Source organism: Syngnathus scovelli, chromosome 22 (genome assembly GCF_024217435.2).
Source record: "Syngnathus scovelli strain Florida chromosome 22, RoL_Ssco_1.2, whole genome shotgun sequence".
Classification (NCBI taxonomy): Eukaryota; Metazoa; Chordata; class Actinopteri; order Syngnathiformes; family Syngnathidae; genus Syngnathus; species Syngnathus scovelli.
In genome coordinates this window covers 4,716,526-4,739,274 of record NC_090868.1, presented here as the reverse complement: position 1 = coordinate 4,739,274, position 22,749 = coordinate 4,716,526, and the positions used below count along the sequence as shown (strand labels likewise).

Genomic DNA, 22,749 nt, shown 5'->3' with positions numbered 1-22,749 from the left:
TATCTGTGATGTTTTGTTTTCTTGCAGGAAATTCCACTTTTAGCCAATTTATAAATTGTGCATTTGTAGTGGTTTAAAAAATATTTTATTAATTTAGTGTTTTTGCCTTATTACGTTTTGTTTGTGTTAGGGAGGTCATTTTTCAGAAATTAGTTTTCCTTTTGTAAGCCTGGTGCTGATGTTGAACTGTGCATGATGTTACAGCGGCCTGCAATAATAATAAATACAGCTTTTAGGAATAAAACCATCCATCTCGATTTTTACTTAGCCCTACTAGGCTATTTTATTTCAGTGTTGTTTATTATGGTGATACTTGGAACGCTAATGTTGTTTCAGCTGTTATTTCATTTAAAAGGATTGAGAAGCATCGACTGATCTATCATAATTTAAGTTTGTTCCCTCATATTTTTCCACGACGGTCGTGCAATGTTACTAGGTGGCGCTAATGGACCTAAAATCTATTTCCCCTTCGCCATTGAAAAACAGAAGAAGAAAAAGCCCAACATGGCGGCTCTCGGCAACAGTCGCGGGGATCGCCTCGGCAACTCTAATCAAAACAAATCTCCCCTTGCATCCCCGGAGAAAATCCGAGAGCTTCTCGATGAGGGGGTCTCTGCAGCTGGCACCGCTACCCAATGGTGGGTTTAAAAAAAAAAAGCAACTTTAATCCGATTTTTACGACTTCGTTGTGCAACATTTTGGCTAATCATCTGGCTAATTTGGAAGCATGGTAGCTATATAACACAATAAAAAGCACGAAAATAGGCGTTTCTCCCATATGAGAGCTTGTAGATTGTCATCTGTCTTGCCCTTTTTTTGCATGCAATATCTCTACTACTTGTGTAAAGCATGTGATGCAAAATTTTATCTCCCTTGACCATTTGGTAAAGGGGTGGAGACTCAGAAATGCTGGCAATGATGTTCAAGCTAATATTAGAAGTGTCTCTCTTCGGCCTGTTCATGTTACAAGCATGCATTCACTATTAAAAAAAAAAAGTCAATTATGAAACTTTAATTTTACCCATTGTGTCTTTCTGGAATTGCAGTGGACAAAGTGATTCAAAAGACTCTGAAGTCAGTAGCAACACTCCATCACCTTGTGAAGCAACTAACAAAGAGGCCTTTTTCAGTCGAGTGCAATCATACTCTATATCCTTTTGTTGTCCTTAAAACTAAAGTTGTATAAATTATTTTAATAAGAATTCCTTAGCACAGCACTGTTTGAAATGGGCTGGGAAACCCCGGGCGCTCTCTCCTCTCATGTGTGCCCGCTACGGCTGGATCAACGTTGCCCATGACATGCTCAAGTGCTCCAGCTGCCAGGCCTTCCTCTGCGCATCGCTACAACTCACGTTAGACTTCGAGAAATGTAAGATGAATGAATGACCCGGGCTTTAATCCAGGGCTCGTATGACACTTTTCTCCTTTCAACTAGATGAATCCCGCATCGCAGAACTGTCCAGGCAACTCCAGACGAAACATGAGAAATTTTGTCCTTGGCCTGACTTTCCTTGTCCGGGTTAGAACGTTTGACTTCTATTCAAACGTCAAACGAGCCATTTTAACCCCACATTTGTTGACTCTCCGAATGTTTTGTATTTCAGAACGGTTATGGATTGTGACAGCAGGAGAGCCCGCAGAACTTTTGACCGCCTTTATAGAACGTTATCAGAGCGCTTGTATGCTCGGACAACAGCTTCCATCAATGAAGCCTGAGCAGCTGAAATTAATGGTGAGGAAGCATGGACTCGGATAAAAAGAATCATCTGGAGATGTCCGATATTACAATTGTCTTGTTTTTTTTTTTGTAGTCACTGACTGAGGATGTCATTAGTGCCATCCTGCAGCTCATAGAGGAGGAACAAAAAAGAAAGGGAACTACATGCTCGGAAACATTTGCAGTCCAAGTGGCAGCGTGCATCGTTTCTCTCTGTGGCTGGGCTGCACAGTGAGTTGGACCAGGTTATGGTTATGACGCACTGTGACTAAGAAGATTTAAAAGCGAAGAAGAATGTCAACATTTGTATATTTAAACTTGGCCTTTAATTTCAATACAATGGTTCTTTTTGTTTTTGCTCCCTTCCCTCTTCCCTCCCAACTCACTGCCATTGTGGATTAAGTGTCACATTGTCTCTTGTTTCCTCAGCCCAGGCATGGACATCACCGCACTGCCAATCCTCAACTGCTCCTACTGTATGCGCAAAGTGGGCCTGTGGAATTTCTACCAAATGGAAGGCATAAGTGGTGACGGCGATGCCGGGACGGACGCTAAAGCCGCTCCGGCCGCCTCGACTCCCGCTCAGGAGAGCCAGGGGGAACGGACCACCCCTCCCTTGCCCACAACTCCGTCCACTCCGAGTCGTATGAAACTGAGGAGCCAGGACTCTTGCCGCACTGAGCAGGCAAGCTTTCATTAAAGTTTCATGAGTGATGAGCCCTGCAGGCTATCAAAACTTTGTAACCCGTTCCGCAGGGTGAGGGCACTTTGCGAGCTCGAAGTCGAGATTCACCCAGTCCCGTCGAAGAGCCGCTGAATCCCTTGATAAAGGGCAAAAGGCCTGCTACACGGAGCCGTGGTCTGTCCCATCCTTCCAAACGCCTGTGCCTCTCATTAGCTGTAAGTGCCTCTACTCCCCCCCTCCCCTCAGCCTCAAAGTCCCCAAACTGAATTAAATGATTCGCTCGCACTTTTAGGACGAGGTCATACACAAGAATTCGTTCGACCCGCTGGCTCAGCACAGAGACTGGTGTCCCTGGGTGGCCGTTGGAAAAGAGAATGTAGATCCACAGGCCATGCCCCTTTCAGATTCCCTGCCAGCACCTCATCAGGAAGGTTGGAAGGCCGTCCTTGACCTCTTCCTGCCGCAAAAGAGCACAACCACAGCGGCTGGAAGTCCAGGACAGGCACGTTAGGCTGGTGTACTTTGTCCCAATATGACTTGGTGCATTATCTCACATTCTCTTCTTTTGTCTTGTCTTCCCAGGGCCCACCTGATCGATCCAAAAAAGTGTTTGCTATTTTCCATCAGTGGCAGGTATCTGCTCCATCTCAGTAGGAACCATCACTAAAACATCTCACCACTGAACTGATGAAATGAGCAATTATATCATATCCCATCGCTCTTTGGAGGAAGACTGACGAGTGTTTACTGAATTTTGGGATACAAGCACGCCATGTTGGATAGTAATCTGTGAATTGTGTGTAAAAAATCTGTCCAATACAGGAAATCCCTGGCGATGAGAAGGAGCTAGAAACGCTTGACACTGGATAGGCAATGTTTACTTTCAGCGTGTGTTGAGACAGTGTTAGAATATCACGTCAATTCATAAATGGGATGAGTAAGTCACTCCTAATGATTGCAATTTTGTATGACTTGTGTGCCATGAACATTGATCATGTTGGAACTTAGCTGCCTTGACCTTTTATTTGCCTTCTTGTGACACACACATCACATTGCTTATCTAGTCCTCACTATCATGCATGTGTTGGTTAATAAAGTTGTCCTCTTAAATGTTGTGTAATGTTCAAATTTATTGTAAACCTTTAATAGATTGATTGGAATAAGATTCCTCTTAATGGAATTAACATGAAATACTTGTTTTACATGTCCTAAATTGTATTGATTTATTGACATTTAAAGCTGTATTACATGTTAACAGACCAATTTTTTAGCTTGCTATTTTCAAAGCTTTCTTTTTCATCCTGAAGGGTCATATAATTGAATTTATGATGTATTTTGAGCGGTTGCAACAAAGAAACGCGTTTCATCGGACTGTTACCACGTTCGCTTTTTTGCTCCACATTAAAAACTACAAAAATGTCCGTCGACAATGACGTCGGGTCGCGCATTTATGACGTATGCGCGGAGGGATCCCAGCTTGTCAGAACCATGGCCAGAGCGCTGAGAGGCAGTGAACGCCAGTCGTCTGTCGAACGTTAGTTCGGCCGCAGAGTAGTACGGAGACGCTCAAGCCGAGAAGAAGTGTTTGCGGCCAACATTTCCCCCAAGCCAATGTTAACTTTCGGATAGTGACGTTTGCTGGTCTCTCTGGCGTGTCGGGGGCTAGCTTTCCGTTGACCTGCCTGTGTTCTGCGGTGGAAATCGCAAAAATGTCGTCTCCAAGTCCGGGCAAAAGGCGAATGGACACCGACGTGGTGAAACTGTATCCTTTTTTGAAAACAACATAAACAAGCCTCATTTGCGTCTTGGGCCACTTTTCATCCTTTGTATGTAGGGTTATGATACGAGCTAACCTTCTATTGACGTTTGTCCTGTTGTCTTAACATACATAGAGCCTCCATTGTCACTGACTAGTGTTTGTGTAAACAACATTTTGTTATCAAAGCCTGGGCTATTCGCAACCCGTGTGCCATTAAGTTGACGATTCAATTCAACGAGCTAACAACGTCTAGCTTGTCTTTTTTGTACCTCTAAACTAACGTAACATTGGGATTTATTGTTTAGCTTGCTCGTCTCGTGTTCAAAAATAACTGCAGCACCTCGAGCAGAGGCTAACGTTGCTCAGCCCTTTACAGGAATGTCTTTCATTTTGTGGGGGGACACTTTACAATGTAGCACGGCTTTAATAAAACACCCGAACTGTTCTGGTTTTGCCCTGCCTGCTGTCAAGAGGATTTGTGTCAAATTTCGCCTCCTTTTACACGTTGGCACACCAGCTTGTTTACATAATGCACAGCGGACGTCAACTGAGAACGCTGCCTGTTTTTGTCTTTTGTTCCAACTCTTGTTCGCAAAAGCGCCTGCCCTGTTGTGCGATCAAATGAGATCTCGCAGAATGTGTCGGAAAATGTGTCGCTTTTCCAAGAGCACTCGCGCAGCTGTCACTTGAACGGCTAGCTTGTGTGTTAGCTTAGCGAGCTAGCGACAAGTCTTGTTGGTTGGGATTTTTTTTTTTTCAACATCAAAATGGCCACCTGATCTCCCCGAGGCTCACCGTACTGTACTTGTGGAGCTGCCTGGCAAACGCAATACAAGCCCGACGTGTGCCTTTTTTTTTTTTCTCATTTATTGAAATATTCGTTGAAAATAGGTGACCCCGTGGCAGGCAGGTGGAGGTGCACTGCAGGTGTTGCGAGGCCAACTTTTCACACGTCTTGTTTATTATCAAGTCGTCGTGTTTTTGTATTTTTTTTTTTTTTAAATACTCCTAGAAGGACAGTAAATTTTTTGTTTTTGTCCCAGCCCAGTGAAGCCTAATCATTGGGTGGGCTGTTACTAGACAGAAAACACATGAGGGAGGTGCTTAGAACAGCTGATGGGGTGGCAGTAAAGCTTTAGTCAGATGTGTGCCTTCCCCACTGGGTTGCTCCTAATAAGGGGAAGTTGTCCTGGAACTGTCTGCACTGAATCAAGTAGAGTCATTTTCACGTTGCATGACAATGCATGTTTGTGTAACCTTTCCGGCAATGTTCAGGAAGAGTTTTTCGCCACCGCGGGACTCATTTGCTGATCCTTGTCCTTACAGCACCCCCCTTTAACTGCCGTAAACCAAAACCAGAAAGTGGGCGAGCCACCCGAGAGCTTCGGAATCTAGAGCGAGAGGACCGTGAGGGAATACCTGAAAATGAAAATCGGTGTCTCGTCGTGCTGAGATTTGTCCGGTTGATGTTGTTGCGACCGGCCTTCATGTGTAATGGCATTCCCGTCACATGACTGCGTGGTACTATTTCAATGAGATGATAACGGCATCTCTTTTGCGACATGAAACCGCATTAGCGACAGGATTTTTTTTTCTTCCCTCACTTTGTTTCTGCCTTGCTGTTATTTGCACTTACCATCGCCTGCTTACTTTGCCCGCGCTTTCTAGCAGCGAGCCGCTGGAATTCGAGCACAGGTTGACCACAAAGGACTTAAGCCCATGGTGAATGCGAGCTCTTGTGGCATCTGGATGGTGGAATTTAGCGCTAGGGAACAGGGCGGAACAGAAACGCTTCATATAAAGTTAATATTCGTGGAAATGTGTTGTAAACGGGTTGAGATCGTAACAATGTGTAAAGCTGACACGCATCAATGATTTGTATTTCGCTGTCTGTTAACTGCACTTTTCTGGTGTGTTCTTAGGGAAATGGTTCCCTTTTGAAATGTCGTTACCTTCCGGCAGCTGCATAGGCGTCGTATTCTACCTTTCATTCACTGCTGAAAGGTCTTGTAAATGATTGTGTAGTAGTTCTGTGAAGCATGGCGACTCCCGATTTATATTCAGCACGGTGGGGAGTTGAGGTCCGTGCCTCAGCGCTTAGCCCCCCCCTGGTCTCTATCGTGACGCGTTTGGGGTCTTTTGTCGGCTATTTTTGTATCCCTCCAGGTGAGTGCGACGAGGCCCGAGTGTCGACGCAGCGTTTTGCCCTCAAGCGACTGATTTATTCACAGTCAGGGGTCAGTTTAAAAAAAAAATAAGAATTTGGAGGCCCCCCTCCCTCCCATTTCCACACAGCTCGCTCGCTCGCTCGCTCACCTCCCTCCTGAGGCTGAATGCCAAATCGGTGCTTTATCCACTCTCCACTTGGTCATTCAGCCTCCCCCATTGTTGAGCTACTAAACCACGACATCCGGATAGCATCGGCGGCCTCGAGTTCTTTTGTTGTCTTTTTTTTTTTGTGACCTCGGCCTCCCGCTACCGGCTAAATCCAAGCCGCTGAAGCTGCACTGGTCCAAAAGGTGTTGTCAGACTGACTGATTGATGGATTGATTTGATTTGATCGGTGTGTGAGAAATTGTCTTGAGAACAGACGGTGATTGGTGACAATCACGCCATGTTTTTGTGGTTCCGGGTTTTTTATTGCAGCATGTTGCTTGTATGCATGGCTGAGTTCTGGAAAAAAAAAACAAAAAACAGATGGACTCAATCAAGTTGTTTGTTTTTTCCCAGCCATTCACTCCCGACCACGGCTCCTTCATTTCCATTGATCCAAGATAAATAAGCAGGCCGGTTCATTAATTCCATGATTGTCAAGTCACTGTTGTTGCATCATGTGTGTCCGACGACCTCATGAACCTTTGTCTTCCTTATCGGTATGTGATCAAATCAACCCAGTCTTTCTAGAATTTCGCCTCGTCAGCACTTTTCATCAACATGTCAGTTTTGAAATCGCATCTTGTGCGTTAGCCCGTAAGCTCATTAAATAGTCTCCACAAATCCCAAACTGGAAGTTCTCCTTAGTTGCGATAATTAACCATGCTATTGTTTGTTTGTTTTTGCTCGACAGGGTCCCCTTTCGACGTAAATAGGCCGTTGATTCGGTCCGAGAGGAGGAGTGTCGCAGGGAGTTGCTTTTGATTGCGGTGGGTGGGCTTTCGTTTTCTAAACCGACGGGACAAAAGACTCGCATACAGGGAAGGATCAGCCCGGGCCTGTTCTAGTAGAGCCTGAATTTGCATGGCAATGCTATTTAAATAGGCAAGCACTGAGCCCAAAGCATTTTTTTTTTTTTTCAGAAGTACAGTCGGCAGTGGATTATTTCCCCCTTAAAAGTAGAAATGTGATTTCAGCATACAGCGGCCAGCCCTCGGATCTCTATCGCCATTGATATGTAAAATCCACTGCGAGGTTCTTTTTTTCTCCGACCACACATGCCGATACCAAACGTTTTTCATCGCGACAACGGATAACACGGCGTCCTTCGAGCAGACCCTCCAAGCTTAGGTGGCTTAGCAGATGGCCTTGGGTTTTGACAGTTGAGCCCCCCTTTCCACCAATTCAAGACGGTTCTTAGCAAAGCCAGCGTCACTCCCACAGCAGCGCCAGCCCCGCTCGCCATTCTTCACCAGTCATATGCGCATCTCGCTCTGTGCAGCATTCCAAAGATGCGCCGCACGCGTTTGCATGTGAGCAAATTTAATTCTCCTCGGGGGGTGCGGCTGAGCATAGTCAATTTTGACTGGATGGCGGCGGAATCACTCCAGTTGTATTTGCTTTGACTGTTGTTTTAGTTTCCGGCTGTTGTGGTAAATGATGACATTATGGTAATAGGAAAGAAGCTGAAAAATCATTTAGATTTATTAAATAATTGTTTTGGGTCACTTTTCCTCATGTTATGTACTATATTTGCAACTAAAAGTAAGTGAGTGACATGGGCGTCAGAGAATTTGAGTGAATAGCTCAGATTAGCATCTTGCTGGTAACTGGCTAATTGTTAGCCACCGCCGTTGCTAATGAATGTCCTTTTGTGTTTATTGTTATTATTTTTTAACTGTCTTAACCACTTTTAGCGCTATGTTAATATTAATATCCTGTTTTTTGTTGTATGGTTTGGTTGTAACTTGTAACTTACACTTTTCATACCCGTCGTCACGCTGCTGTGTCTTTTTTCGGAAGAGGAAGCTCCCACGCCGGTTGGACGGCTGCAATACTTCCTGCCTTTTATCTTCAAGGCCCTTACCCGCAAACCGTGCTACAAGCTCAAGCATTTAGCTGACATTTTAATATTCTTAAATCAATATTTGTCCCCAATAATAGACATTTTTAGTGAGTAGTTGACAGCTGTTGTAAGTGGAGTTACTTGATTACCACCACTTGTTTTGTTTGGACTTGTTGTAGTGCTGTCGGGGTTCAGTTTGGTGTTTCTAAAAATAGCACGTCTATCGTGCCGTCACACATTGGAACACTGCCGCCGAACAATTTCAGGAACAACAATATTTGGTATGGGGTTCACTGCTGTGTGTATAATTGTGTACCATAAGGCTTTTATACGAGCCCACTTTTGTTTTGGAACACATCTGCGAATTACTGGATAGCTTCTAAATCTGTCGTTACATTGTAACACTGCAGTGGCAACTCATTTGTGTTGAAATGTTTGACTTGTCATCCATAGGCCGCATTGCAAAGCGATGATGTCATTTAGCCTTCAAGCGAAAGATGTCTCTCACTAGCTTTTGCCATCGCTCTTTCACCTTCTCTTCATTCCCCCATCGCAGTTCGCCGCTTTGTTGGCTGACCTTATTCTAGCCTAACGTTGCTGTCGGAGGACTGCAGTCTATTAGCTTCATCTTTGATTTCAGCTAAAGTGCATACGGTCGGGCAGCAGCGCATAATGAGCAATGCCGTTGTTGAGCTTTCGGCAGTCACGTGTTCTTAAGTTGCTCAAGGGACGTCAACCTTTCATTTGCCAGAGAAGCTCGGTTATGGCTTCCATTCCACGTCAGCTGGTGGTCAGTAGTAGATGCTGTTTTATGAGTTGCTATTATTATTAGATTATGTGGTGATAGATATTTATAGGGAGGTTGTGTACTTGAAATGTGACAATGATGCAATTTGTCTTCCTCATTTTAAAACAAATTTGACATGATGGGAGGCAGTTTAAAAAAAAAAAAAAGTAAGTTCCCTGCCTTGTTTGTTTTCCATACTTGGAAAGATGTTGGTCAGGACGAGATATTTTTAAGGAATGAAAATAAGACATGTCTACACCACAAGCACCATTTGCAGCATATTTCTACCCTTGAACCACTTTGAAAAGTTAAACTGTGGTCAGCGAAGGATAAATGCTTAATTGTAGTAGAGAAAGTAGTTTGTCAGGCTTGTTTATAGCTCGTGCTCCACATGTTTTTCAGGTGCTTCTGCAAAGTAAGTTTTGATAAGGAATTGATATTGTTTAGGTCTGGCTGTGTGTGTGTGTGTGTGTGTGTGTGTGTGTGTGTGTGTGTGTGTGTGTGTGTGTGTGTGTGTGTGTGTGTGTGTGTGTGTGTGTGTGTGTGTGTGTGTGTGTGTGTGTGTGTGTGTGTGTGTGTGTGTGTGTGTGTGTGGTTAAAAAGATAATGACAACCGGTGCAAACCACAGATTATGACTTATCTATACTAATCCAAGGTAAGGGAGAGTGGGGGTGTAGCTCGGCGTAGAACCTGGCGTCGCTTCCAAACGATAATGAATCGAACTTTGTTAAAAGAAGTCATTTGAAACAGTAAAGAGAAAGAAAAATGCACAGTTTAAATTTTTTTTCCAGAGGTCCAATTTCAGGGCCTCGAGTCGCACAACGTTAGCACGCTAACACCTCCCAATCTCTTGGACGTCCTTCGAAAGTCACCGCCCGGCGTCTCGACCCAGACCAAGCGGTGACACGTTTAGCTGGCTCAGGTCAGGGATTCCGCTCGCTTTCGCCCGAGCTTAAAATAACCCTTCGGTTTGATTTGACCCCTTGGGGAGGGGTGAGAGGGGGGGGTCACTGCTTAAAGCTAATAGGATACACACTCCAGTAGGACTGACAAGCCAGCTGCTACTATCTGTGCAGTTAAAGAGACTCGATACTTTAAAAAAAATGAAAAAATTGTGAATTCAAGTCCTTGACAGACAATCAGCATCGAAAGCAAACATGAAGTCACCATCCTCAGTGGACTCAACGAATTTGTAGTAAAGTTTTACGGACCACAGGGAAGTAAGTTTGCGTCTCTCTTTTTTTTTTTTTTCTCGAATTAATGTGTCTTCATAAAAATAACAAACGTCTCCTGTTGTATTTCAGCGCCGTACGAGGGCGGCGTGTGGAAAGTGCGAGTGGATCTGCCCGATAAATACCCCTTCAAATCGCCATCAATAGGTAAAGATCGCCCTCCCACCCGCCGTTGTCAGAATTAATGTGTTTTTAAAGATCATCTCTTGGGTTAACTTTCAGGATTCATGAACAAAATCTTTCATCCCAACATCGACGAAGCGTAAGTACACGTACGGCCGGCAATTACCGCAATGAATGAAGCAAATAGCAAAACTTGGTTGACCACAAAACCAAGATAATTACAAAAAAAAAATTCAAATCCACTTTGTCAAAAATAACACACTGTTTAACATGTCTTCTGTTTGTCCAATCAAGGTCAGGAACAGTGTGTTTAGATGTCATCAACCAGACGTGGACAGCCCTTTACGGTGAGTGGGTCCATGGCTACGTGTGTGTATGTGTCCTCCTTACTAATGGGGGAGGTGAATGATTACTAACTAGGTAACACCAGCGCCAAGGAAGGTCAGAGCTTCTTTGTGACAGATGATTTAATGACGGTCAATTGCGAGGCTCTTCTACCGGTGACCATTTTTATTTTTTTTATGATTCTGGTTGTGTGCAGCTGTTGCTAGACCACAGCACAAAAAGCTTTACTGGGGAAGTGCAAGTTTATGACTCAAGTCTCTCAGGGCCTCAGTGGCGACACCTAGCAGATGAGAGCAGAACCGCAGGAGCTCACAAACAGAAGGGCCTTGACGTTTAATGTTAGCTTAGCAGTGTTAGCATTGCGGTCCTGATGACTTGAAGAAAATTCAGTTTAAACCACAGGAGTCAAAACTTGATCCCATTTTGGTCAGAAAATGTGAACAAAGTCTTAAATGCTCTAAAAAAAATTAAATGGAATGAGACCTTGAAAAATATTAGCCATGCAATTAGATTAGCGAGGACAACTGCTAACATGCATTTAGCATATGACTAGCAGGAAACTGAGCTGAGAAGCAACAAACAGGGTGAGTGATTTGAGTTTTTCTTAACTTCTCTCATTTGGAGAAGAGAATTGTGGCACGACCTTGTATTGACTTGTCTTTTTGTTTCCTCCACGCTCGCCAGACCTGACCAACATCTTTGAGTCGTTCCTGCCGCAGCTGCTGGCCTACCCCAACCCCATTGACCCTTTGAACGGAGACGCGGCCGCCATGTACCTGCACAGGCCAGAGGAGTACAAGCAGAAAATCAAAGGTTTGCAGAAGACGAGAGAAAAAAACAAACATGTTCCGGTGATGCGTTTTGTGATGTATTGTTGTGCTTGTGCGTGCAGAGTACATCCAGAAATATGCAACAGAGGAGGCACTAAAGGAGCAAGAGGAGGGGGCGGGCGACTCTTCATCCGAAAGCTCCATGTCCGACTTCTCCGAGGATGAGGCCCAGGATATGGAGTTGTAGTAGCGGACGTGGTCCTCCCCCTGCAACCCCCAAGCCCTGCCCCCCCACCCCACAGAGACTATATTTGATTTCCTAACCCCATGACAAAGCAGACTTATAATATTCATATTTAAACACCTTGATTTTTTTATTATTATTATTGTTACTAAACAAGGATTTTTACGAATATCTAGATTCCTCCTCCCCTCCCCTTTCGGCATCGCTTCCTCACCCCCACCTTTTTTTTTTTTTTTTTTCTTGTGTGTGTGTGTCAAAGGGGTTGTGGCGCCCAACGCAAAGACAGTATTTGAACAAAGACGAACAATCACGCACAGGGTATGTCGCTATGCTCACGGACGGATGCGACCCCGTTTTTTGGATGCCGGCTTGGCAGTTACTCACTTTTTTTTGCGGGGGAGGGTCACCAGAACAAACGACGTCATCAAGCATGACGTCGCTGCTCTGAGCACGCTTTGGATTCACCCGGGGTCCGTTTTCACCCCGTTTTCATTTCGCCTCAGTTTTACCCCGATGCAGGAAGGAAGGAGACGAGATGTTTGGATTTTTTTTTTTTTTTTCTTTTCACATTTGTGTGTCTACAGTACCAAACATGGCAGTCCAAGTGCTCGGAAAGGACCTCGCAATGTATTCCCCCTTCCGAGAATGCAGTAGTGTGGATCCCAGCTCAACTCCCTTCCTTCGTGCCTCGTCAACAACAGTTTAAGGAAAAAAAAAAAAAAAGGAAGGGGATAAAGGAGAGAGAAAAAAAGCACATTTGGTGGTACTCTTCCTCTTTGGACAATCTCCACTTCGATGGATGCTAACACATAGCTAGTTCGGAGTTGCAAGTCCTCCAAATAGATAGCATTCATATGGCTTTAGTCTGATTTTTTTTTTTTTTTTTTTTTAGTTAGCTGGCGTCTGTCGTGTGATGATAGGTATAAGATGCTTCATTTGTACAGATGTTTCCTAGCGTAGTCCATCCAAAACAAGAGGCACATGGAAAGCTGGCACCGCGTCCCTGGTTTGCATTGCATCCGCGGTACATTTAAAGAGTGTAGCGGGATGCAGGTTGTTGTTTTTTTTTTTCTCCTAAGATGATTTTGGATCAGAGCCCACTCAGGATAACCTAAAAAGGTATTCAGATTCGTATTCAGCTTTCGAATTTTCTCTGGAAGCAGACAAGCGTTCTTACTCCCCCTCTTTTTTTTTTTTTCTTTCGTTCTTAATCCTAACCACCAAACAGCAATGTTGTGAACTTGAAGAGAGTTTTTTGTTTTAAAAGTAATCCAGATTGGAATTCTTGCTTTTTAGATTGTTGAATAAGAGAAACGTATAAAAAAAAAAAAAGCCCCTCGAATTGTAACCTTTTGGGAAAAAAAACAGAAACCAAAAACAAACAGCTCTCTTTATGTTGAAGTCATACTTTTGCTTTTTAAGAAGCATTTTGCATCTGCTGGGTAATAAAGTGATCATATACTTACCCTCAGCCTGCTGTTGGTGTGGACAAAAAGTCAACTCAAAACTGCCTTTGCATTGCAAATGGATTTGGCTCGAGGAGTCTTCATTTCCAAACTAAATTAGCATTTTAACCAAATAAGCAAAATGTCTCTAGTGTCCCTGGTGTATCTCGAAACATGACAAAGAGTTGACTTGTGTTGCGTTCAGGGAGCCTCTGTTGTATTTCAGCACAGCGTGCTCACCCACCGTGTCTACCTATTGTGCACTTGCATGCACACCTCCCATTCCCGTTCTTCCAAGTTTTGGACACGTCAACACCCACACATACACACAGCATGTACTCTTTGCTACCTAGTGTGTTTAATTTTGATTTACCCAAAACGTGCGTCCTCGGTCTTACTCGCAGCACCACTCTCACTTGCCCCCCACCTCTGTTACCCCTTTTTATATTTTTATTTTTTTTGACATTGTGAAGTGGGCATGCTTGTCAAAAAAGATAAGGACAAATGCTCTCCATGAATAGGCTTATAACCTCATAAATAGTCGTGTAAAAAGTATACTGTTATAACTTCTCTTTTTTAATAAAACATTCAATGTGTACAAAAAACTGACTTATTTGTAATATTTTTACTGGTTATACTTAGAACCAAAATAATTTCTTGTAATGATTATTGATGTTTATATCAATTTTTTTTAATCTGTGTTCTATTTATTTGACTAAAATGATTAATTTACTTACTTTAATATTTCATTTTAGTTGCATTATATTCAGTAGCCACTTGACCTGAAAGATATTTGTTTTGAATTGCATTACTGACTTTAATGTTTTTTTTAAACATTTTCATTGACTCTTGACCTATTTGTAGTTTTAAACTTGACTGAAAAGGGGTTGGTATTTTCTAAGTTCACGATATGTTATGCAAATTTAGCATTTTTATTGTTTGTACATTTTTATATCGTTTTTAAGAGGCACTTTAGTATTTTCACAGGAACTTTAGAAAGATTCTGGAGTACCAGACAAGGCCACAAGATGGCGGCATCGCTCTACCAAACCAAGCTCTTCTTCGTGGGACCTTAACAATCACGATCCATCAGCAGCATCCATTAAAATGCCTGAAAATGAGGTTTGCTAATAATTTTCATTGTAACTATATTCAATTAATATTTACAGACACTTTGTGTATTTTCTACAGCTGGTATTTTTGTTGCACGTATTTTTATTTTAAACTTTGCCTCATCGCCAGAAGGTGGCTCCTGGTGTCCTCTACGCTCCAACATGGCCGCGCTTAATGACTAGCACTAATGGTTTGGGTGGAGGAGGAGAAATGTGGTGACATAAGGCACTTTAATCCCTTCTAAGCTAAAAAAAATGTATTCTGTCACGCATCAATCTGCTCCATTTCTGGTAGGCAACATAACTTTACTACTGCTGCTTTTCCTGTGCTCGTTTTTTTTTTTTTTTTTTTTGTCGAATCTGATTTGTCATGAATTTAGCTAACATAAGAGCTACATAGAATTGATATGTTGATATTGTAGGATATTATATTTGATAATATTCACCTTATTTAGGATATATTGGTGATGTTTTACCTTATTCCCCAAATTCTTAATTTCCCTTTCCCTTGAAAAGAAATCCAGTAGATATGAATAAAGACATTCTACTTTGAATGCTTCCTCAATTATTCCACAGCATTTCAAGCTTTTTTTTTTTTGTTAATTTTTCACTGAATGTGCTTAGCATGTACAAATAGACAAACTGCAGTATGATTCCCCAAACAAGGGACACAGACTCACTGAATCATCACATTAAGTTCTTTATGTGCTATAATCTTTTTTTTTAAATCCAAGCAACACTTAAAAGTCAACACTTAACTTTGATTTAATAGAGTTTAACAATGTTTACAGTTGTGGTTTGAAGTGCACTGCAAGTCACACAGAGCTTCAATTTTTTTTTTTTGTTAGCTGCTCAGTCAACAGTGTTAGAGGAAAAGTCATTTGCTGATGCCAGTCAGACTCTTTTTGAAATGTTTCCTTCAAACTTGGACATACATTTTGTATGTTAAACGGGAATCTTAATTTTTTCAGAAATGGCTGCCTCAACCATGGAGAAGATGAGGAGGGAGATGCTCTGACCTCCAGAGGTGCAGCAACCCGACCCGCTCAATGAAATATTTAAAGCTCGGCGTTTTCGCCGCAGTGCAGGACAAAGCCATGACGTAATGCCAAAGCCTCGCTCCGACCCGTCCCATTGGTCCTCCTCGCGATGGTGGTGGTCATGTGACCCATTTGGCTGCTGATGCTACTGCTGCAGCGGCGGCAGCGGCCTTTTAAGGTATGAGCCATGCCCTCAGGCGCCACAGCAGCAACAACAGCAGGTTGGAATCAATCACAAGCGTTTTTAATGGATCATGTGCGCATTGTTAAAATAGGGAGAGGGTCAAGTTTGATGCTAGCTTTGTTGGTTGATGAGTCATTTTGAATAGTGCTGAGTCACTTCAGTGGCTCGATCAGGGCTCAGTTTACTAGCAGACTCAAATCAGCTCAAAGATAGTCTTTACTAATAGATGAACCGTTGACTGAGTACAATATATTAAATTTGGTGTGTAAGTCATCATGTCGTGTATTAACGGTAACTTGGAATAGTGATTACTTGAAAAGGTTATTTTTAATAAAATTAACTATTAAATAATTAAAAATGTGTCACGAATCCACTTTTTTGTTGTATTGGATGATATATATTAATTGAGTTTTTTTTTTCCTTGTTGAATCGTTCCTGAACAAAATAATATTAATCAGAACAAAATGCTTTATAATTTAGATTCTTCAAAGTAAGAACTTTTCGGTCAAATAACACAACTTGGTATTTTCTCAGTTAGCTCTATGATGTGAATGCTGCTTTATGACCAGGAATGGCAGCTGTGTATTATCGAGAGTAAAAAGCCTGAAGCCTGTACTATACATAGAACTTAAAAACACTTGTCACCTTTTTTTTTTTGTACAGTACATTTATTACGTACAGTTCAGTTGTATTTAACTTTATACACTACTACATTTCCATGTAATCTTTTGGATTCTTTTGGGTCTTGAGGCCTATCTGTGTGTGTGATCATATTAGATAGCTTAGCATGATTATTTAATGATGGAGTCATGTGTCTCCATCATCTGATCACCTGTTCCACACACTAGCATGTTAAATATTCATCCACCTCCAACAGGTGATCCGAGGCTCAGGTGTCTCCCTCCCTGCATGGACGTCAGCGTCGCTATTCAGCCACGCCAGTAACCCAAACCCTGCTTCCACCATCTTTTGAATATTACATTAACTCCCGCTGCTTCCTTCTGTGCAGGTATCTGACTAATTAAGAGCAGCAGGTAAGTGGAGGATGAGGAAGAAGAGGAAGAGGAGGAGCGTCTCCATATATGAGGCATCCTCACTGCATCGGAGCCATTCCACTGGAGGAGAAGCAAACAAGAGGAGGCTGCGTATCAACCAGGTTGTATGCTTTCCTTCATCTTTCCATTTTTACACTGCCGTTAGCCATCTGGACGTCATTCGATCCTGCAGCATCTCAGGGCCGAGAAGCCTCAGCAGCATCGAAGCCTGACCTGAGGGAGGAGGGGCACTAGGGTGGAGTTTGTTGTAGCAAATGTGCTGCTGTTCGCTTAATTGTTTGTTTAATCATCAAGAGGGTACGCAAGAGAGGGGGGGCTTATTATTGTGCGTCGTGTTTTTAGAACATTTTTGCTTAGTGACTGCATGGAGGCCTTGCATGCTACTCCTCAAAGGGCCTACAGGCCTCCTTTAAGGCCTCTGATCAGCATTGAGCTCCACGATGCTTTGGCCATGCAACTTTAAAGGAATATTTGACTTTTTTAAACTATATATACTGTCTTTTCCAAGTTTACAGAAATACTACTGTGATTTAAAAAAAATATCAACACACACAAAAATAGATGGAGCTCACTGGTGAGCTTTTATATATTTTTTTAGAACAGGCTCACAATATCCTAAATAAGGGAGTCATGCACTTAGTGACCGCTGATATTACATACTGTGTTGTGTTTATTTTTTTTTCTTGAGGAAGCAGCAATTTTAAACAGGTAGTTTGTATTAATTTTATAGAATCTAATTAGAGTCTGTGATATCAAACTGTGCTAAAAAAATTATCTTACTCATAAAAAAAAGACTTATAATACATTTTAATTTTCGACATAGCTCTTGTATTGAATACCATTAGAATATGTCCTTAATAAAGTGGCCTTTAATCGGTGTAATTGGGCCGAACAAATCCTAAAATGACAAAAATGTATATTAACGAAAGCGGTGAGGTGCCGTAAATCTGTAGTTGGGACAAACCAATCGAATAAATTAATGGGGGTGTTTTAAATAAGAAAATGCCACGATATCCGTTTAATCCTCAAAGCAGGAGGGGCTGGCTAAATGGTGTCAAACGCGTTACGCTAACCAAATATTCATCACTTTCAATGTGAGGGTTAAACAACAGTGGTTAGCTCCGTTTTGTGCGCAGGCGCATTTTAAAAAAAGGTGCACGACAGGTAGAGGGGCGGGTGGAGAAGAAGGAGGAGGTCGCGAGGCGGAGGGAGAGAAAGAGAGAGAGGGGAGCTGGAGTGAGGCTCCAATTGACATTTGATACTCAGGAAGTTGACGACGCCGCTCGGATTCTTCTTTTGTCTCATTGGAATTGTGCGCTACCGCTAGCGAACACGCACGGCAGACACTCATCCATTTTTTTTAAAATTAATTAAACGAAAAGTACACTAATACCAGATTAAAACCCCTCGAATTGGCGGCCACCTGATGACGCACCACGTTATGGAGTCGCAATAAGGTATGAACTATATTTTGTATTTATCTTAATTTCACCGGTATTGTCTGTTTTTTATTATTATAATTAATATATTGATATATCTGTAAAAGGGGCCGAAAACTTAAAAATAAATACAACGTTGAATTTCTTGAAATACAACATTTTAAATAAAAATGAGTCGTAAAAGTTGACAAAAATTGTTATGCCATCGCAACGATGTAGTTGTAAATCAAATTGTGGATGCTTTGTTGTTATTTTGTCGTTATTTTTTATCTTTGAAAAAACGAAAAGTAAAAAGCAATTGCGTTGCACCTGTTTTTGCACCTGCACCGGAGCACTGCTATTAACGCTCATGTCGTTTGTACGTATGCACAATATAAAGGGTTCGTTCATTTAAAAATCATTTAGCCAATGGCATCTATTTCGTCGCAAAGCAAACTTGAATGCGTCGGAAATAAGAAAGAAAAACGATTTAAAGCCCCACCGTTTGTGTTTTCTTCCAAGTTTCTACTTTAAGACAATGTTGCATGACACGAGCTATAAATCCTCCAGAAATAAGCATTGGTGTGTTCTGGGGGACAAATGCGATTAAGTGAAGAAGGGGCTTTGGAGCACCTTCAATTAAGGTTGACAAGAAGAAAAAAAAAAGGAGCAAATTAACAAGTGAGAGATACCATTACAGTGTATTGTTCAGTTTGTCATGTAGGAAAAACAAATATTTGAAAACGGGTTTTATATTTCTAATTTAATTAGAGGCAACTAAGACGTTTGGAGATTACGTCATAAAAATATGCCAACTCGATTTTTTTTGTAATATATACCCCATCCCAAACAAATTTAAAGATCATTAAGAAATAGCCAAACAGGACCAGTGGTTCTTCTCTGTGCCTCCTTTTTAGTGCTATTGATTGAGTGCAGGAAATGGCGATGGGAGCCATTTGGGGCGTCTGAGGAATCACTTAGCACGCAGTTTGGATGGCCCGGGATCAATGGAGTGGGCCCAGGGTGAGCCAGATAATGGCCGCCGCGCAAAAGGGTGGGGCGTCTAGGGCGTCTGGGACCCCGGCAACGGCATCCTCAAGTCAGGAGAGCAACATCACTTGCAGGTCTTGCATAGCAGAAAATGGCAACGCTAGTCCAATGCGCATTCGCCATTTTTTTTTTGCCATGGACTTGCCGCAGTGTCCTCGGTTGACCGCGAGGGTGGCCATTTTCTGGGCTCGGTCGGTAGATAACGTTTTAATTGCTTGAAGGTAATTCGACCGATGGAACGCAATCGAATAAAATGTTTTACGAAAAACGTTGCTGGAAGGGCATAGCTCGTCGTCCCTATACATCTCGTAACCACTAGGGGACTTGTTTTTGGTCTTTTTTTACCTTTTTAATTTTAACAATTTGTCAGCTCCGTAGCAGAATTACCCAAGTCCCTGTTAATACTTAAAACTACCAATGTGTTTGCTAAAACTTGAATTTCTCATTTTCCGAAAGCATGCGCTAGCTATTAGGCTAACGATTTGATCAGTGTTATTCTAGATATGCTCTTTTAAATCATTTTCATTAAAATACTGTACTCAGTTTAGCTAAATATTTAGATTTGAAACAATTTAACAATACTGAAATCAAATGTGAAGGCCTTCCGTCATCTGCTAGTCCAAAATGGTGCCCTCTGACTTTGCTGATTTTGCCCATCATGTGTTCCTCTCTTCTCTCCAGGTTGTTTGCGGCGGTCCAGGCCTCCTCCCAGCGGTCTTGACATTGACTCCTGTTCTGTGTATGGCACTGGTAGAATTCACTGTGAGAGCTGACTATCAGTGAATTACCATAGGGCCATAAACAGAGCAGAGAAAGAACCGCTTTGGCTGGCCGTGTACTCAGGTGGGCATCTCTTCTCAAGGCGTCTCCATGACAAGAGCACCAATCTCTCCTCTTCCTTCTTGTGCCCGTTTTGGCACTAGCACATTTTTGCTTCTGTATATATGCTTTGAGCAATTATGTGTAGTGCCAATATGGGAAAAGACAGATATGCCACACTTTTGATGTATTTTGATGGACTCACAAGGCTGATTCCCTCTTCAGGCAGCTTTCTGGTGGTGTTTGGCAATGGTAGAACTCACACTGGTGAGCTAGAAGGATCCGGTGGTTCTAGACTTGCCAACTATTGCTCGAGAGCTCCACCTGCAAGAGAGAAAACCAAGACCACCCCCCATAACCTTCCTGCTGTTGCTCCCTCCAGTCCCTGTCAAATGAGTGAGTGGCTGTTGGTGGTGAAGGGCGAGGTGACGCTGGGTTCTTCCCCTGCACACCACAGCCTCATAGCCCCCCGCTTTCCAGGAGGACAGTGAACGCAACACAAGAGCAGTGAAGGTAAAAAACAACAACTTTGTTTTTCAAGTAGAATCTCTGAGATGGTTAAATGAAGTCATTATTTTGTCATTATAGTTGGAACAGTACCAAAAAAAATTCAGTGTGTTCTGACAAAATAATGTAAGGAAAAATCAGACAATTAGGGTGGGATTTAAAATAATTTGAAATAAAAAAATGTTTATATAAATCGCATATTGTATTGTAACCCTTTAAACAACAGATATTTGAACAAATTATTAATTCTTAAGCATATTTTCTTTATCCTCTGTGTAGAATTACTCATTACTGCAGCTTGCTGAGTCAGTGTAGTGGTGAAAGTCTTCATTTGTGTACTTGACTGTAATTTACTGTCCCCAGTGGCCGAGTTAAGCCCGCTTGAATGATTCACAATGAATTTTGTTGTACTGTTTAATTCGTATTCTATTTGTTATTACTGTATGTTTCATAAAGCATAATATTTTAAAGTACATTTTTTAATTGTAAAACATGATGCAAGAATTTGGGTTGGGTTTTTTTGAGGGCACTGGAACAGATTAAGGACATCTCCAATCATTTCAATGGGGAAACATGTTTGGGGTTAAGAACATGGGTGGTTACAAATTCTATCTGAAGGCACCACTGTATCAGAATTAGAAAATATAGAGTTTTAAAACAAAAATTGTCAATATTTTTCGATTTGTAATATTTTGTTCATGTCGGAGAAATACGCAATTTGTCTGCAAAATTCTGCTCCAATGCAACACCTAAGCGTGTGACATACGTATGGTTTCCATGGTTACACGAGATAGGCGAAGGATGGGAAATTGAACCTTTTTAATGAGTACATGCAAGTACGACGTGATCAAACAGCAGCGTGGTCCCCTGCTTCTTGCCTCTGTTAGCTCTGTGGCATAATCGGCCAAGGGTACGGTGTCATCTTACCCTTCCCCTTTCATTGCGGCCTTCCCCGCCCTCCTCAACCCCCTCCGCCTCCTTTCCAAAGAAAAGAGTGGCTTTCTCAAAGCTGTCACGGTGGTCAGCGCCATGAACAGTTGAAGGACCTATAGTACACGCATATAACTGGGTCAGGCTCTGTTAATGTAGGTGACAGCGGGATGTGCGGATTAAACCTTCTTTATCTGCCTGTGTATAAATCCCAAGCTTTATAGGCTCCACTTCCCATTCGGCTAATATTATTTGGATTGTTGGCAACGCAGTGATGATTGTATTCTGTACAATAAACACTTGAAAAAGAAAAAAAAAAAAAAAAAAGACTGATTCATTGTATCCCTCGCTGCATCCAAGTGCATTGTGGGCCATTACTCCAGATGGGCCGCGCGGCTCGAGTTACAGCCGCATTTTTCACCCCCTACAAAATCCCGCCCCACCCTTGCCCTCCTCCTTCCTCCATATCTCACATTTATCCACACAGGCTAGGCGGTGAGACTGTGTGCCGCCTGAGTTACCGGCATTAGTGCAATGAGATTATGGTTACGCACTGTCTGGACAGCCAAGTCTGTTCAGCAGACAAAAGTATTGGGACACACCTGCTAATGATTCCAGGTAGATAAAATGGATTACTAATGAGAATCAAAAGGAACTACACTGAAGTGGCTAAGAAGAATCACTCAGACATGATACAAATGCAGCAGAAGACAAAAACTAAGGACTTGTGGTTTCCATCATTTTAGACCATTTTTGTTCTACAAAAGTTATTTATAAAACAAGTTAATATTTTTTTTACAATCGATATCTTTGGATTTTACCCTGCAATGTAATTTGTCCCAATACTTTTGAAGATCCACCTCGACGCACAAAAACATTATGAATTGCCGTAAAATAATTTGGTTGTTCCAAAGTGAAGTAAATTGTATCAGAATATGAAAGCTGCAGGAGATGTCTCCTCTCCTGGCCTTGTCTGGCCACCAGCTTGTGTTCTTGCCTGCGTGCAGGGCCTGGGATGCACGTATTAAGAAACGATTAGTGAAGATTAAAGCTCCGCTCTGGAGTGCACCCACGTGCGCAGCTCCCCGACTACAAGGACCCGTCCAGCCCCGGCAATCAATAGCTTCTTCCCTTTGGATGCGCTAATCCCACACGCAGCACCTTCACTGCACATATTGGATGCATTTGTTTTTAGAAATGACATCCAGGCCCAAGTCAAAAGCCGGAACACTTTTATCCATAAGTGTACCTGCAGTGACGAGAAACGCTACAAATGAAAGACCTTCAAGTCGGGATGGTCGAAAGAT

General features: G+C 42.3%; 2 protein-coding genes and 1 long non-coding RNA gene across 3 annotated transcripts; all 3 read left to right on the top strand.

The window, feature by feature from the left end:
- Positions 1-471: 471 nt before the first annotated feature.
- Positions 472-3,512, top strand: zc3hc1 (zinc finger, C3HC-type containing 1). Its single transcript, XM_049761065.1, has 9 exons — positions 472-638; positions 1,047-1,369; positions 1,436-1,519; positions 1,605-1,732; positions 1,812-1,948; positions 2,147-2,402; positions 2,474-2,617; positions 2,695-2,904; positions 2,985-3,512. The coding sequence occupies exons 2-9, from the start codon at positions 1,261-1,263 to the stop codon at positions 3,054-3,056; spliced, it is 1,140 nt and encodes a 379-aa protein (XP_049617022.1). The 5' UTR covers positions 472-638; positions 1,047-1,260; the 3' UTR covers positions 3,057-3,512.
- A 355-nt stretch (positions 3,513-3,867) lies between these two features.
- Positions 3,868-13,936, top strand: ube2h (ubiquitin-conjugating enzyme E2H (UBC8 homolog, yeast)). Its single transcript, XM_049761310.2, has 7 exons — positions 3,868-4,164; positions 10,312-10,388; positions 10,473-10,547; positions 10,623-10,662; positions 10,818-10,870; positions 11,553-11,681; positions 11,761-13,936. The coding sequence occupies exons 1-7, from the start codon at positions 4,112-4,114 to the stop codon at positions 11,883-11,885; spliced, it is 552 nt and encodes a 183-aa protein (XP_049617267.1). The 5' UTR covers positions 3,868-4,111; the 3' UTR covers positions 11,886-13,936.
- Positions 13,937-17,425: 3,489 nt separating this feature from the next.
- On the top strand, positions 17,426-21,769 carry LOC125992367 (uncharacterized). The gene is made up of 3 exons (XR_007489592.2): positions 17,426-18,175; positions 19,868-20,029; positions 20,388-21,769. It is a non-coding gene; the product is annotated as an uncharacterized lncRNA (long non-coding RNA).
- The last annotated feature ends 980 nt before the right edge of the window (positions 21,770-22,749 follow it).

What these genes read in the sequence shown, in the direction of transcription:
- zc3hc1 (XM_049761065.1), top strand. Translation starts at nt 1,261, where the DNA reads ATGTGTGCCCGCTACGGCTGGATCAACGTTGCCCATGACATGCTCAAG. An exon ending in CACGTTAGACTTCGAGAAAT is followed by an intron (nt 1,370 to 1,435) that starts GTAAGATGAATG and finishes CCTTTCAACTAG; the next exon opens with ATGAATCCCGCATCGCAGAA. An exon ending in GCCTGTGCCTCTCATTAGCT is followed by an intron (nt 2,618 to 2,694) that starts GTAAGTGCCTCT and finishes TCGCACTTTTAG; the next exon opens with GACGAGGTCATACACAAGAA.
- ube2h (XM_049761310.2), top strand. Translation starts at nt 4,112, where the DNA reads ATGTCGTCTCCAAGTCCGGGCAAAAGGCGAATGGACACCGACGTGGTG. An exon ending in CATCCCAACATCGACGAAGC is followed by an intron (nt 10,663 to 10,817) that starts GTAAGTACACGT and finishes TGTCCAATCAAG; the next exon opens with GTCAGGAACAGTGTGTTTAG. An exon ending in GTACAAGCAGAAAATCAAAG is followed by an intron (nt 11,682 to 11,760) that starts GTTTGCAGAAGA and finishes TTGTGCGTGCAG; the next exon opens with AGTACATCCAGAAATATGCA.